Source organism: Salvia miltiorrhiza, chromosome 1, assembly GCF_028751815.1.
Source record: "Salvia miltiorrhiza cultivar Shanhuang (shh) chromosome 1, IMPLAD_Smil_shh, whole genome shotgun sequence".
In the NCBI taxonomy this organism is placed as follows: Eukaryota; Viridiplantae; Streptophyta; class Magnoliopsida; order Lamiales; family Lamiaceae; genus Salvia; species Salvia miltiorrhiza.
The window spans coordinates 48,043,007-48,057,523 of NC_080387.1; the positions used below are offsets into that span (position 1 = coordinate 48,043,007).

General features: G+C 41.2%; 1 protein-coding gene across 1 annotated transcript; it reads left to right on the plus strand.

The window, feature by feature from the left end:
• The first annotated feature begins 9,854 nt into the window (after nt 1–9,854).
• LOC131009139 (uncharacterized) lies at nt 9,855–13,747 on the plus strand. The gene is made up of 3 exons (XM_057936363.1): nt 9,855–9,941; nt 11,371–11,541; nt 12,761–13,747. The coding sequence occupies exons 1-3, from the start codon at nt 9,855–9,857 to the stop codon at nt 13,745–13,747; spliced, it is 1,245 nt and encodes a 414-aa protein (XP_057792346.1).
• The last annotated feature ends 770 nt before the right edge of the window (nt 13,748–14,517 follow it).

Here is a 14,517-nt window from a genome sequence, read left to right on the forward strand (position 1 = left end):
TGAAGTGAATCTTCCATTCTTGCAAGCACTGAAAATTCCTCCCTTTGGGAAATTTGTGAAGGACTTCATAGCTGGAAAGTCCAAGGCAACTGGAAAGATTGTGATGGGCGAGAACGTTTCAGCTGCACTCAAGAAGGAGTTACCAGCCAAGTGCAAAGATCCTGGTATGTTTTCTCTTCCCATTTACATTGGTGATACTAGGATCGAGCATGCTATGTGTGACTTAGGAGCGTCTATCAATGTTATGCCTCTCACTGTTTATAATAGATTGTCGGGTGTAGAATTGGTAGACACTAGAGTGGTCATTCAGTTAGCTGATGGGTCATATGTTCATCCTGAGGGTCTTCTAGAGAATGTTCTTGTAAAGGTGCATGATTTTGTTTATCCTGCTGACTTTTATGTGGTGAAGATGAGTGGTATGCAATCAAGAAAGTCAGCTGGTGTTCTGTTAGGCCGTCCTTTCTTAAGGACCACTAGGGCACTCATTGATGTTTATAGTGGTACTATTTGTTTGGATTATCATGGAGAGAAGTTCACTTTCAATATTGATGATACCATGAAAAATCCTCTTGTTGTTAAAACTGTTTGTGCCACTAACATTACTGACCCTTCTGTTCAAGAGCATCTTGAGACTAAATCTGTGCAGGACAAGTTGGAACCGACCTTGATCAAAAGAGCAACTGGTCTTGATGCTCGTGGGATGAACAATGAAGAAGTCAAAGAATCTACCAAGTCTCTTCATGCTCACTCGAAATTGGCAGATTCTGGAAATCGTTCTGTTTGCCCAAACAGGACAAAATTCTTCATGATGACCCGAAATTCACAGGTTCTGGACATACGGTTCGTTTGCCCAGACGGAAGCCACGTTATAGAACTCTGCATTTTAATGTGGAACCACCCGACTTAAAAGATAAGTGTGAGGAGGAGCTCCGTTTGGAAGCCTATAATACCAACATGGGGTATGTAGATCTAATAGCGATAGCTTATCACAAGCATCGATTCTGGAGAACATTTGAAGTCGGTGAAAAGGTTCGATTCATGCTTGGAAGGCAATGGATAGGTCCTTTTGAGATACAGTCTGTTTGGCCAGACGAACCAGTGGAGATTAAGAGTTTGGCTACGGCAAAGACGTTTGTAGTCAACTATCACAAGTTGGAGCCATATTGCGATACATCTCATATGACAACAGTGGAAGAAATCCCATTGTCACCTCAGACGAGATTCTGATTGCATCAAAAGTCGAGCCGACGACGTTAAATAATGGCGCTTATCGGGAGGCAACCCGATTTTCTTTCCCTTTGTTTCTCCCGTTTTGTTTTTTTTTTTTTTTTTCTTTATTTTCGTTTCGTTCAGTTTTAATTCCCTTTCTTTAGATTAAATTTTTGTTTCAGTTGATTAAAAAAAAAAAAAAAAAAAACGGGAACGTGGATGCACTACAGGAAAGCCTCACGAATTTGAACGCCACGATCAGACAGGAGCTGCGGCGGCAGCGCGCACGGTGATTCCCTTCCTTTTTCTTGCTTTGTTTTGCTTGTTCTTGCGTTGTTTTTGCTGTTTTGTGTTTCGTTGTGGGTCCTTGTTGTCCCTTTCTTATACTTTATTTTATTTGCTTGAGGGCAAGCAAAATTTAAGTGTGAGGGGGGCGTCTTTGAGTTTGTGTTTCGTTGAGTCAGTTTATGTTCAGTCTTGTGAAGTCTTCTAGCCAAAGTAATTGATAAGTGCAGTTGTGGAGCATGCTGTTAGATTGAAAATGTGTGATAATTTGATCTTTCCCGACTTAAGAATTAAGAGCTTGTGATTGACAATGTGTGTTTTGATTACATGATGTCTGGAATGACAAAATAAGGTTGATGAGTGAATCTAAACTACACATAAGTGAGGTATTGAGCTTAAATAGAGTAGAGCACTCTCTACTAATTTTTGTTTTGAGAGATTTGATGATCCATGAAGTCGTGATATCAAGTGTGTCATATGTGGTAAATGATAAGAGGCACTAGGGTAGCCAATTGGCCTGCTTTTGAATTCCTAACCGTACACTAACCCCTAGTGAGCCATGTTTGAGCCTTGCCGTGATTGTTCATATTAGTCACTATATATATAGCCAAGGCCTGTTTTTGTGAACCTTCTCTTTGGTCCCATTGTGCATGTTAGAATTGTTTGACATCTTAAGTTTTTTTTTTTTGAGGGATGTGCATAAGGATACTTGTTTGCCCAAACAGAACCGAGCCGAATTTGCATTCTAATCTAGGACGGATGGTCTGTTTGGCCGAACAGAGGAGGATTTTGACAGTTGGGCATATTGTTTTTGATGTAATCTTTGCATGATTGTATTGTTTTAATGAAGTGGTGCAGAAAGAGAAAAAGAAACAAAAAAAGAAAGAGAAAAAAAAAGAGAAAAAGAAAAAGAAAAAAAGAAAAAGAAAGAGAAGAAATAGAGGTTGCACCAAGGTTGAATTAGTATACATGCATTGAGTTGTTTGATGATTGTCGCCCATGGTTGAGTTGGAGGTCATTCTTCATATGTTTAGATTTCTTTGGGTGTGATTTGATTCGAGCATGCACGATATTTGATCTTCAATGTTTGAGCTTAGGACCCCTAGGATCTTGCCTACATCATTGATAGTCCTTAGCCCCATTACAACCAAAGAAGAAAGACCTTTTTGAGCCATAATGTGACTGCGAAATATCATGACTAATTGGAGTTTCTTCTTGTGTGAGAATTACCTTATCTTATGGAGAGATTGAATGAGCGTGAGAGTGAACTCATTGTTGCCTAATTTGGACTAGATTGATGATGAAAACACACTCTGGAGGTTCATGTTCTTAGTTCGAGAGTTGGGAAGTGATGGTGAATGGCACGATTCGATTTGATAGACTGTTGCATTTCTGATGCTTTGATGTTGCTTGGCTAGTCGTTTGGTTTGTTCGTGTCTTGTCTCGTTTTCCTTTCTACTTTCCTGTTCTTTGCGTGTGTTGTTGTGTCTGTTTTCAGTTCGTTCGTTTCTAGAGTCTTCGTGTCAAGGAAGGGAGTTGCTTCTAGGGGCTGAATTTCACCATTGATTCTTCTCTTACTTCATACTTGAGGACAAGTATGATCTAAGTGTGAGGGGATTTGACGTGTGTATTTTAGCTACCTAGTTTAGTGTGCGTTTTGCCGTGGTTTCATGTGATATTACATGTTTTGTTATATTTTGGCGCAGGAATGAGAAGAATTGGAGATGGAGCTGCTAATTGGAAGAAAGTGGAGAAAGACGAGTTTGTGATGGGATTTGACGTGAAGATGGAAGAAGTAGAGATTGGGCTTTTAATTTAATTGTTATATTTTTATAAAGCTCAAAACTCTTAGTTTTATTTTGTTTTGGATTTTAATTAAGTTTAGGGCCGAAGCCCATGTATTAAGGTTATGCGGCCTTGAAGGAATTAATTTCCTTAATTAAGTTAAGCGCCGCATATAGGACTCTGATGAGATTAGGACTCTTATATTTTTTATTTTGCATTAGACCTAGCCGCATGCATGAGAGGATAATAGTTAGGTTTTATATTTTTTCTACACATTCACTTTTATTCTGGTAGCCGCAATATTGGAATTAGCTTTAAGAGTTGACTTTTGCTTTTGATTCATGCAACTTTTCTGATTCATGCAACTTTCGATTCCCATGTTCTTTTAATCCCTTGCTTTCAAGTTCAATTTAGTTTAATTCTTGCATCTGTTTCGAGAATAGCGGCTGGAATTCGAAGAAGGAAGCAGCCGAGTATTGGATTAATTCAAGTTTGATTTAATTCTTGCAATTTATTTCTCAGCTTTATTCGCATAGTTCATTATGTTTAGTTTTATTTATTTGATTGTTTTTATTTTAAGCATGAGTAGCTAATTCTTTTAATTCGGCGAGAATAATGAAACTCTAATTTAATGACCTGTGAGACCTAATTGGTTTAAAATTGATTCCTATTGATTCCGATTAATTCCTAGGTTCCAAGATAATTCTGATTTTATTTAAGCCTGATCAACTTAGATTAAATTGGATTACAGTCAATTAGTTCCTGCCAATCCGTAATTGTTGGAATTGGACTAATTAGTGATACAACTACCGTGTTCGTAGGGGGAATTAATTGGTATATTAATTATTACTAGCGTATCTAGGATAATTGATATAAATTGGGTTCCTTCATCTTAATGCTATTAGAATATTAAATCTAGGTCTGGCGTCTCCAGCTAGGTTATATTTTAATAAGGGAAATAAGCAGGTCTGGCGTCTCCAGCTGTTTATCGACACCGTAAGTAGGAATTGGGGTACGTCCGTTGCGTTTCACGGTATCCTATAACTGGTAGGTTGATAGGGATTGATTAATTATTGCGTCGAGGATCAGAGTTGAATTAGAGTGGATTTATTTGAGCCGAATTACCTTTTTTAATTGATTTAATTCAAGAGTCTTTTATTTGATTTAATTTGCTTTTCTTAGTTAATTAATATTTTCTCCAAAGTTAAGGCGTGGTGGCATCACCAAAATTTAATAGATTTAGGGAATTGAATGGTTTTATCTGCTCTCTGTGGGATCGACCCTGCTTATCACAATACTAATTTATTTTGATAATTCTGCAGGAATTATTTGGTGGTATACGACGTCCACCAAATTGGCGCCGTTGCCGGGGAGCGGTGTTAATTAATTCTTTTCCCTTTGTCTATTTTTCTTTTTTTTATTTTCTTTGTTTATGAGTAGATCGTCCAAGCCAAACCCCCTCTTTGATAGTGAAATTGAGAAGACCGCGAAGAAGCTAAGGAAGGAGGCGAAGGCGAGGAAGCTACTGGATCTGCTGGATTCGCAGGCTGACCTTCCCGTTCGACCGGAGCAGTTTGTCGAGGAAAAACCCGGTTCTGTCGCTGCTGAAGAGGTTCCGTTTGCCCAAACAGACCACGACTCAGAGACAGAATCAGACTTTGAAGAAGAAACCGACTCAATTTCGGTTGCAAGTACTGAGAGTGACATGGCTGACGATCCGAAACTGTGCGATCTCTCCAGCCACGAAGCTGATGACCCTCCAACTCCGATCCGGATGCCGGCGGCTGCTACTGCTATCGAAATTAAGCTTGGGTTGCTTAATGTTCTTCCTAAGTACTACGGGAAAAAAGGAGAAGATCCATATAATTTCCTAAGCGAATTTATCAAGATCTGCAAGGTACAGAAGCGCCCTACTGGAGTAACGGAGGAACACTTCAGATTAGCTGCTTGTCCCTTCACCATGACAGTAGAGGCGAACTCTTGGTTCGCGAGTCTCCCACCTCATTCTATCACTACATGGGCGGAGATGAAAAAGCTATTCCTGGAGCACTTTTTCCCTCCCACCAAGACGAACGCGCTAAAGAAGGAGATCAGTGGTGCAAAGCAGGAGTATGATGAATCGTTAAGCGCCTACTGGACCAGATTTAGAAGATTGGTGGATAGTTGCCCAAACCACAAGTTTTCTGAGGGTGACTTGTTGCAGTATTTCTACCAAGGGATGACCGTTGACACTAAGAATTTGGTGAACTCAGCAAGTGGAGGGGGATTTTCCCAAAACACGGTGAGTGAAGCCAAAAGATTAATTCAACACTTGGTGGAAGCTACGAGGGAATATGATGAGCCACGCATTCAAATGCTCAAGAAAGCTGCGCAAGCAAGCTCCTCAAATTTGGATGACAAGTTAGAAGAGAGATTGGGAAGGATGGAGAGAATGCTAAGCACTGTGGTGGAGAAAGTAGCGAGCGCTGGACAACCGACGGAAAAACCATGTGGAGCGTGTGGAAACTTTGGCCATACGAGCTTGCAGTGCACATGGGGTGAGGAAGAGTATCAAGCCCATGCCAATTCTTCCCATAATTTTTACAGCTGTGACGCGCCACTGCCCCATTTTCCCAAACGGGACCAGTACGCGAACAATCACAATGCTCCATGGAGAAACCATCCCAATTTCCGATGGAGAGATCCCGAGCCGAAGCAACCACCAGCGATGCAGCAGCCACAGCAGCAAAACTACCGTCCTCCACATCAAAGGACGGGGTATCAAGCTCCACAAGCTCAGCAACATCCTCCCGAGAAGCAAGGCAAGTCGCTTGAGGAGATGATGGCGGATTTGATCGGCAACCAGCAATTTCTGCAAAATAATGTGCAACAGCTTCAACAATCCCAAGCCGAGCAAAAGGTGCAGATTGAGGGGCTAGCCCGTCAAATGTCTCCGCTTGCGACATCCGTGAACCAACTCAAGGGCTATCAAGGTAAATTACCATCACAAGTCCAATTGAATCCAATGGAGAACGTTAGCATGATTACTTTGAGGAGTGGAAATGAGTTGAGTGAGCCCACAACCCAGAATTCAAAGGGGTGTCCGAGCAAGGATTCTGGAGTCGAATTCAGCTTGGAAAAATTCGAAAATTCTGGAGCCAAGGTGGATTCTGCAATCCAGAATGCAGAACAGTCCGGTTTGGCCAAACAGAACAGTGAGCCGACAGTTGAGCAGAAAGTAAAGGGAGCAGCAATTGAATCCAACGAAGAGGAGCAGACCAAGATCTCTAAACCGTTGAGCTTACATGATCCCAAGGTTGCAACATCATTCCCTTTTCCAGGAAGATTGGCGAGGAAGAAGCCGGAAGAGGAACTCATCGATTTTGTGAAGATCTTCGGCAAACTTGAAGTGAATCTTCCATTCTTGCAAGCACTGAAAATTCCTCCCTTTGGGAAATTTGTGAAGGACTTCATAGCTGGAAAGTCCAAGGCAACTGGAAAGATTGTGATGGGCGAGAACGTTTCAGCTGCACTCAAGAAGGAGTTACCAGCCAAGTGCAAAGATCCTGGTATGTTTTCTCTTCCCATTTACATTGGTGATACTAGGATCGAGCATGCTATGTGTGACTTAGGAGCGTCTATCAATGTTATGCCTCTCACTGTTTATAATAGATTGTCGGGTGTAGAATTGGTAGACACTAGAGTGGTCATTCAGTTAGCTGATGGGTCATATGTTCATCCTGAGGGTCTTCTAGAGAATGTTCTTGTAAAGGTGCATGATTTTGTTTATCCTGCTGACTTTTATGTGGTGAAGATGAGTGGTATGCAATCAAGAAAGTCAGCTGGTGTTCTGTTAGGCCGTCCTTTCTTAAGGACCACTAGGGCACTCATTGATGTTTATAGTGGTACTATTTGTTTGGATTATCATGGAGAGAAGTTCACTTTCAATATTGATGATACCATGAAAAATCCTCTTGTTGTTAAAACTGTTTGTGCCACTAACATTACTGACCCTTCTGTTCAAGAGCATCTTGAGACTAAATCTGTGCAGGACAAGTTGGAACCGACCTTGATCAAAAGAGCAACTGGTCTTGATGCTCGTGGGATGAACAATGAAGAAGTCAAAGAATCTACCAAGTCTCTTCATGCTCACTCGAAATTGGCAGATTCTGGAAATACGTTCTGTTTGCCCAAACAGGACAAAATTCTTCATGATGACCCGAAATTCACAGGTTCTGGACATACGGTTCGTTTGCCCAGACGGAAGCCACGTTATAGAACTCTGCATTTTAATGTGGAACCACCCGACTTAAAAGATAAGTGTGAGGAGGAGCTCCGTTTGGAAGCCTATAATACCAACATGGGGTATGTAGATCTAATAGCGATAGCTTATCACAAGCATCGATTCTGGAGAACATTTGAAGTCGGTGAAAAGGTTCGATTCATGCTTGGAAGGCAATGGATAGGTCCTTTTGAGATACAGTCTGTTTGGCCAGACGAACCAGTGGAGATTAAGAGTTTGGCTACGGCAAAGACGTTTGTAGTCAACTATCACAAGTTGGAGCCATATTGGGATACATCTGATATGACAACAGTGGAAGAAATCCCATTGTCACCTCAGACGAGATTCTGATTGCATCAAAAGTCGAGCCGACGACGTTAAATAATGGCGCTTATCGGGAGGCAACCCGATTTTCTTTCCCTTTGTTTCTCCCGTTTTGTTTTTTTTTTTTCTTTATTTTCGTTTCGTTCAGTTTTAATTCCCTTTCTTTAGATTAAATTTTTGTTTCAGTTGATTAAAAAAAAAAAAAACGGGAACGTGGATGCACTACAGGAAAGCCTCACGAATTTGAACGCCACGATCAGACAGGAGCTGCGGCGGCAGCGCGCACGGTGATTCCCTTCCTTTTTCTTGCTTTGTTTTGCTTGTTCTTGCGTTGTTTTTGCTGTTTTGTGTTTCGTTGTGGGTCCTTGTTGTCCCTTTCTTATACTTTATTTTATTTGCTTGAGGGCAAGCAAAATTTAAGTGTGAGGGGGGCGTCTTTGAGTTTTTGTTTCGTTGAGTCAGTTTATGTTCAGTCTTGTGAAGTCTTCTAGCCAAAGTAATTGATAAGTGCAGTTGTGGAGCATGCTGTTAGATTGAAAATGTGTGATAATTTGATCTTTCCCGACTTAAGAATTAAGAGCTTGTGATTGACAATGTGTGTTTTGATTACATGATGTCTGGAATGACAAAATAAGGTTGATGAGTGAATCTAAACTACACATAAGTGAGGTATTGAGCTTAAATAGAGTAGAGCACTCTCTACTAATTTTTGTTTTGAGAGATTTGATGATCCATGAAGTCGTGATATCAAGTGTGTCATATGTGGTAAATGATAAGAGGCACTAGGGTAGCCAATTGGCCTGCTTTTGAATTCCTAACCGTACACTAACCCCTAGTGAGCCATGTTTGAGCCTTGCCGTGATTGTTCATATTAGTCACTATATATATAGCCAAGGCCTGTTTTTGTGAACCTTCTCTTTGGTCCCATTGTGCATGTTAGAATTGAATGACATCTTAAGTTTTTTTTTTTTTGAGGGATGTGCATAAGGATACTTGTTTGCCCAAACAGAACCGAGCCGAATTTGCATTCTAATCTAGGACGGATGGTCTGTTTGGCCGAACAGAGGAGGATTTTGACAGTTGGGCATATTGTTTTTGATGTAATCTTTGCATGATTGTATTGTTTTAATGAAGTGGTGCAGAAGAGAAAAAGAAACAAAAAAGAAAGAGAAAAAAAAAGAGAAAAAGAAAAAGAAAAAAAGAAAAAGAAAGAGAAGAAATAGAGGTTGCACCAAGGTTGAATTAGTATACATGCATTGAGTTGTTTGATGATTGTCGCCCATGGTTGAGTTGGAGGTCATTCTTCATATGTTTAGATTTCTTTGGGTGTGATTTGATTCGAGCATGCACGATATTTGATCTTCAATGTTTGAGCTTAGGACCCCTAGGATCTTGCCTACATCATTGATAGTCCTTAGCCCCATTACAACCAAAGAAGAAAGACCTTTTTGAGCCATAATGTGACTGCGAAATATCATGACTAATTGGAGTTTCTTCTTGTGTGAGAATTACCTTATCTTATGGAGAGATTGAATGAGCGTGAGAGTGAACTCATTGTTGCCTAATTTGGACTAGATTGATGATGAAAACACACTCTGGAGGTTCATGTTCTTAGTTCGAGAGTTGGGAAGTGATGGTGAATGGCACGATTCGATTTGATAGACTGTTGCATTTCTGATGCTTTGATGTTGCTTGGCTAGTCGTTTGGTTTGTTCGTGTCTTGTCTCGTTTTCCTTTCTACTTTCCTGTTCTTTGCGTGTGTTGTTGTGTCTGTTTTCAGTTCGTTCGTTTCTAGAGTCTTCGTGTCAAGGAAGGGAGTTGCTTCTAGGGGCTGAATTTCACCATTGATTCTTCTCTTACTTCATACTTGAGGACAAGTATGATCTAAGTGTGAGGGGATTTGACGTGTGTATTTTAGCTACCTAGTTTAGTGTGCGTTTTGCCGTGGTTTCATGTGATATTACATGTTTTGTTATATTTTGGCGCAGGAATGAGAAGAATTGGAGATGGAGCTGCTAATTGGAAGAAAGTGGAGAAAGACGAGTTTGTGATGGGATTTGACGTGAAGATGGAAGAAGTAGAGATTGGGCTTTTAATTTAATTGTTATATTTTTATAAAGCTCAAAACTCTTAGTTTTATTTTGTTTTGGATTTTAATTAAGTTTAGGGCCGAAGCCCATGTATTAAGGTTATGCGGCCTTGAAGGAATTAATTTCCTTAATTAAGTTAAGCGCCGCATATAGGACTCTGATGAGATTAGGACTCTTATATTTTTTATTTTGCATTAGACCTAGCCGCATGCATGAGAGGATAATAGTTAGGTTTTATATTTTTTCTACACATTCACTTTTATTCTGGTAGCCGCAATATTGGAATTAGCTTTAAGAGTTGACTTTTGCTTTTGATTCATGCAACTTTTCTGATTCATGCAACTTTCGATTCCCATGTTCTTTTAATCCCTTGCTTTCAAGTTCAATTAGTTTAATTCTTGCATCTGTTTCGAGAATAGCGGCTGGAATTCGAAGAAGGAAGCAGCCGAGTAGTATTGGATTAATTCAAGTTTGATTTAATTCTTGCAATTTATTTCTCAGCTTTATTCGCATAGTTCATTATGTTTAGTTTTATTTATTTGATTGTTTTTATTTTAAGCATGAGTAGCTAATTCTTTTAATTCGGCGAGAATAATGAAACTCTAATTTAATGACCTGTGAGACCTAATTGGTTTAAATTGATTCCTATTGATTCCGATTAATTCCTAGGTTCCAAGATAATTCTGATTTTATTTAAGCCTGATCAACTTAGATTAAATTGGATTACAGTCAATTAGTTCCTTGCCAATCCGTAATTGTTGGAATTGGACTAATTAGTGATACAACTACCGTGTTCGTAGGGGGAATTAATTGGTATATTAATTATTACTAGCGTATCTAGGATAATTGACTATAAATTGGGTTCCTTCATCTTAATGCTATTAGAATATTAAATCTAGGTCTGGCGTCTCCAGCTAGGTTATATTTTAATAAGGGAAATAAGCAGGTCTGGCGTCTCCAGCTGTTTATCGACACCGTAAGTAGGAATTGGGGTACGTCCGTTGCGTTTCACGGTATCCTATAACTGGTTGGTTGATAGGGATTGATTAATTATTGCGTCGAGGATCAGAGTTGAATTAGAGTGGATTTATTTGAGCCGAATTACCTTTTTTAATTGATTTAATTCAAGAGTCTTTTATTTGATTTAATTTGCTTTTCTTAGTTAATTAATATTTTTCTCCAAGTTAAGGCGTGTGGGCATCACCAAATTTAATAGATTTAGGGAATTGAATGGTTTTATCTGCTCTCTGTGGGATCGACCCTGCTTATCAATACTAATTTATTTTGATAATTCTGCAGGAATTATTTGGTGGTATACGACGTCCACCAAATTGGCGCCGTTGCCGGGGAGCGGTGTTAATTAATCTTTTCCCTTTGTCTATTTTTCTTTTTTTTATTTTCTTTGTTTATGAGCAGATCGTCCAAGCCAAACCTCCTCTTGATAGTGAAATTGAGAAGACCGCGAAGAAGCTAAGGAAGGAGGCGAAGGCGAGGAAGCTACTGGATCTGCTGGATTCGCAGGCTGACCTTCCCGTTCGACCGGAGCAGTTGTCGAGGAAACCCGGTTCTGTCGCTGGAAGAGGTTCCGTTTGCCCAAACAGACCACGACTCAGAGACAGAATCAGACTTTGAAGAAGAAACCGACTCAATTTCGGTTGCAAGTACTGAGAGTGACATGGCTGACGATCCGAAACTGTGCGATCTCTCCAGCCACGAGCGATGACCCCCACTCCATTCAGATGCCGGCAGCTGCTACTGTATGAATAAGCTTGGTTGCTTAATGTTCTTCCTAAGTACTACGGGAAAAAAGAGAGGGAGAATCCACATAATTTTTGAGCGAATTCATCAAGATTGCAAGTCCAGAACGCCCACGGGGATTACGGAGGAGGAACACTTAGATTAGGCATTCCCCTTCACCATGACAGCAGAGGCGAACTCTTGGTTCGCGAGTCTTCCACCCATTCTATCACTACGGGGGAGATGAAAAAGCTATTCTGGACTTTTTCCCTCCCACCAAGACGAATGCGCTAAAGAAGAGATAGTGGTAAAGCAGGAGTATGATGATCGTTAAGCGCCTACTGGACCGATTAGGAGATTGGTGGATAGTTGCCCAACCACAAGTTTTCGGAGGGTGACTTGTTGCAGTACTTCTACCAGGGATGACCGTGACACTAAAATTGGTGAACTCAGCAAGTGGAGGGGGATTTTCCCAAACACGGTGAGTGAAGCCAAAGATTAATTCAACACTTGGTGGAAGCTACGAGGGATATGATGAGCCACGCATTCAAATGCTCAAGAAAGCTGCGCAAGCAAGCTCCTCAAATTTGGATGACAAGTTCGAAGAGAGATTGGGAAGGATGGAGAGAATGCTAAGCACTGTGGTGGAGAAAGTGGCGAGCGCTGGACAACCGACGGAAAAACCATGTGGAGCGTGTGGAAACTTTGGCCATACGAGCTTGCAGTGCACAGGGGGTGAGGAAGAATATCAAGCTCAAGCGAATTCTTCCCATAATTTTTACAGCTGTGACGCGCCACTGCCCCATTTGCCCAAACGGGACCAGTACGCGAACAATCATAATGCTCCATGGAGAAACCATCCCAATTTCCGATGGAGAGATCCCGAGCCGAAGCACCGCCAGCGATGCAGCAGCCACAGCAGCAAAACTACCGTCCTCCACATCAAAGGACGGGGTATCAAGCTCCACAAGCTCAGCAACATCCTCCCGAGAAGCAAGGCAAGTCGCTTGAGGAGATGATGGCGGATTTGATCGGCAACCAGCAATTTCTGCAAAATAATGTGCAACAGCTTCAACAATCCCAAGCCGAGCAAAAGGTGCAGATTGAGGGGCTAGCCCGTCAGATGTCTCAGCTTGCGACATCCGTGAACCAACTCAAGGGCTATCAAGGTAAATTACCATCACAAGTCCAATTGAATCCAATGGAGAACGTTAGCATGATTACTTTGAGGAGTGGAAAGGAGTTGAGTGAGCCCACAACCCAGAATTCAAAGGGGTGTCCGAGCAAGGATTCTGGAGTCGAATTCAGCTTGGAAAAATTCGAAAATTCTGGAGCCAAGGTGGATTCTGCAATCCAGAATGCAGAACAGTCCGGTTTGGCCAAACAGAACAGTGAGCCGACAGTTGAGCAGAAAGGAAAGGGAGCAGCAATTGAATCCAACGAAGAGGAGCAGACCAAGGTCTCTAAACCGTTGAGCTTACATGATCCCAAGGTTGCAACATCATTCCCTTTTCCAGGAAGATTGGCGAGGAAGAAGCCGGAAGAGGAACTCATCGATTTTGTGAAGATCTTCGGCAAACTTGAAGTGAATCTTCCATTCTTGCAAGCACTGAAAATTCCTCCCTTTGGGAAATTTGTGAAGGACTTCATAGCTGGAAAGTCCAAGGCAACTGGAAAGATTGTGATGGGCGAGAACGTTTCAGCTGCACTCAAGAAGGAGTTACCAGCCAAGTGCAAAGATCCTGGTATGTTTTCTCTTCCCATTTACATTGGTGATACTAGGATCGAGCATGCTATGTGTGACTTAGGAGCGTCTATCAATGTTATGCCTCTCACTGTTTATAATAGATTGTCGGGTGTAGAATTGGTAGACACTAGAGTGGTCATTCAGTTAGCTGATGGGTCATATGTTCATCCTGAGGGTCTTCTAGAGAATGTTCTTGTAAAGGTGCATGATTTTGTTTATCCTGCTGACTTTTATGTGGTGAAGATGAGTGGTATGCAATCGAAAGTCAGCTGGTGTTCTGTTAGGCCGTCCTTTCTTAAGGACCACTAGGGCACTCATTGATGTTTATAGTGGTACTATTTGTTTGGATTATCATGGAGAGAAGTTCACTTTCAATATTGATGATACCATGAAAAATCCTCTTGTTGTTAAAACTGTTTGTGCCACTAACATTACTGACCCTTCTGTCCAAGAACATCTTGAGACTAAATCTGTGCAGGACAAGTTGGAACCGACCTTGATCAAAAGAGCAACTGGTCTTGATGCTCGTGGGATGAACAATGAAGAAGTCAAAGAATCTACCAAGTCTCTTCATGCTCACTCGAAATTGGCAGATTCTGGAAATACGTTCTGTTTGCCCAAACAGGACAAAATTCTTCATGATGACCCGAAATTCACAGGTTCTGGACATACGGTTCGTTTGCCCAGACGGAAGCCACGTTATAGAACTCTGCATTTTAATGTGGAACCACCCGACTTAAAAGATAAGTGTGAGGAGGAGCTCCGTTTGGAAGCCTATAATACCAACATGGGGTATGCAGATCTAATAGCGATAGCTTATCACAAGCATCGATTCTGGAGAACATTTGAAGTCGGTGAAAAGGTTCGATTCATGCTTGGAAGGCAATGGATAGGTCCTTTTGAGATACAGTCTGTTTGGCCAGACGGACCAGTGGAGATTAAGAGTTTGGCTACGGCAAAGACGTTTGTAGTCAACTATCACAAGTTGGAGCCATATTGCGATGCATCTCATATGACAACAGTGGAAGAAATTCCATTGTCACCTCAGACGAGATTCTGATTGCATCAAAGTCGAGCCG

Excerpts from the sequence above, each read along its gene's own strand:
- LOC131009139 (XM_057936363.1), top strand. The coding sequence starts at position 9,855 with ATGAGAAGAATTGGAGATGGAGCTGCTAATTGGAAGAAAGTGGAGAAA. Across the intron at positions 9,942-11,370 it reads TTGACGTGAAGATGGAAGAA|ATCGTCCAAGCCAAACCTCC; the intron begins GTAGAGATTGGG and ends GTTTATGAGCAG. Across the intron at positions 11,542-12,760 it reads CTGTCGCTGGAAGAGGTTCC|CTTCAACAATCCCAAGCCGA; the intron begins GTTTGCCCAAAC and ends AATGTGCAACAG.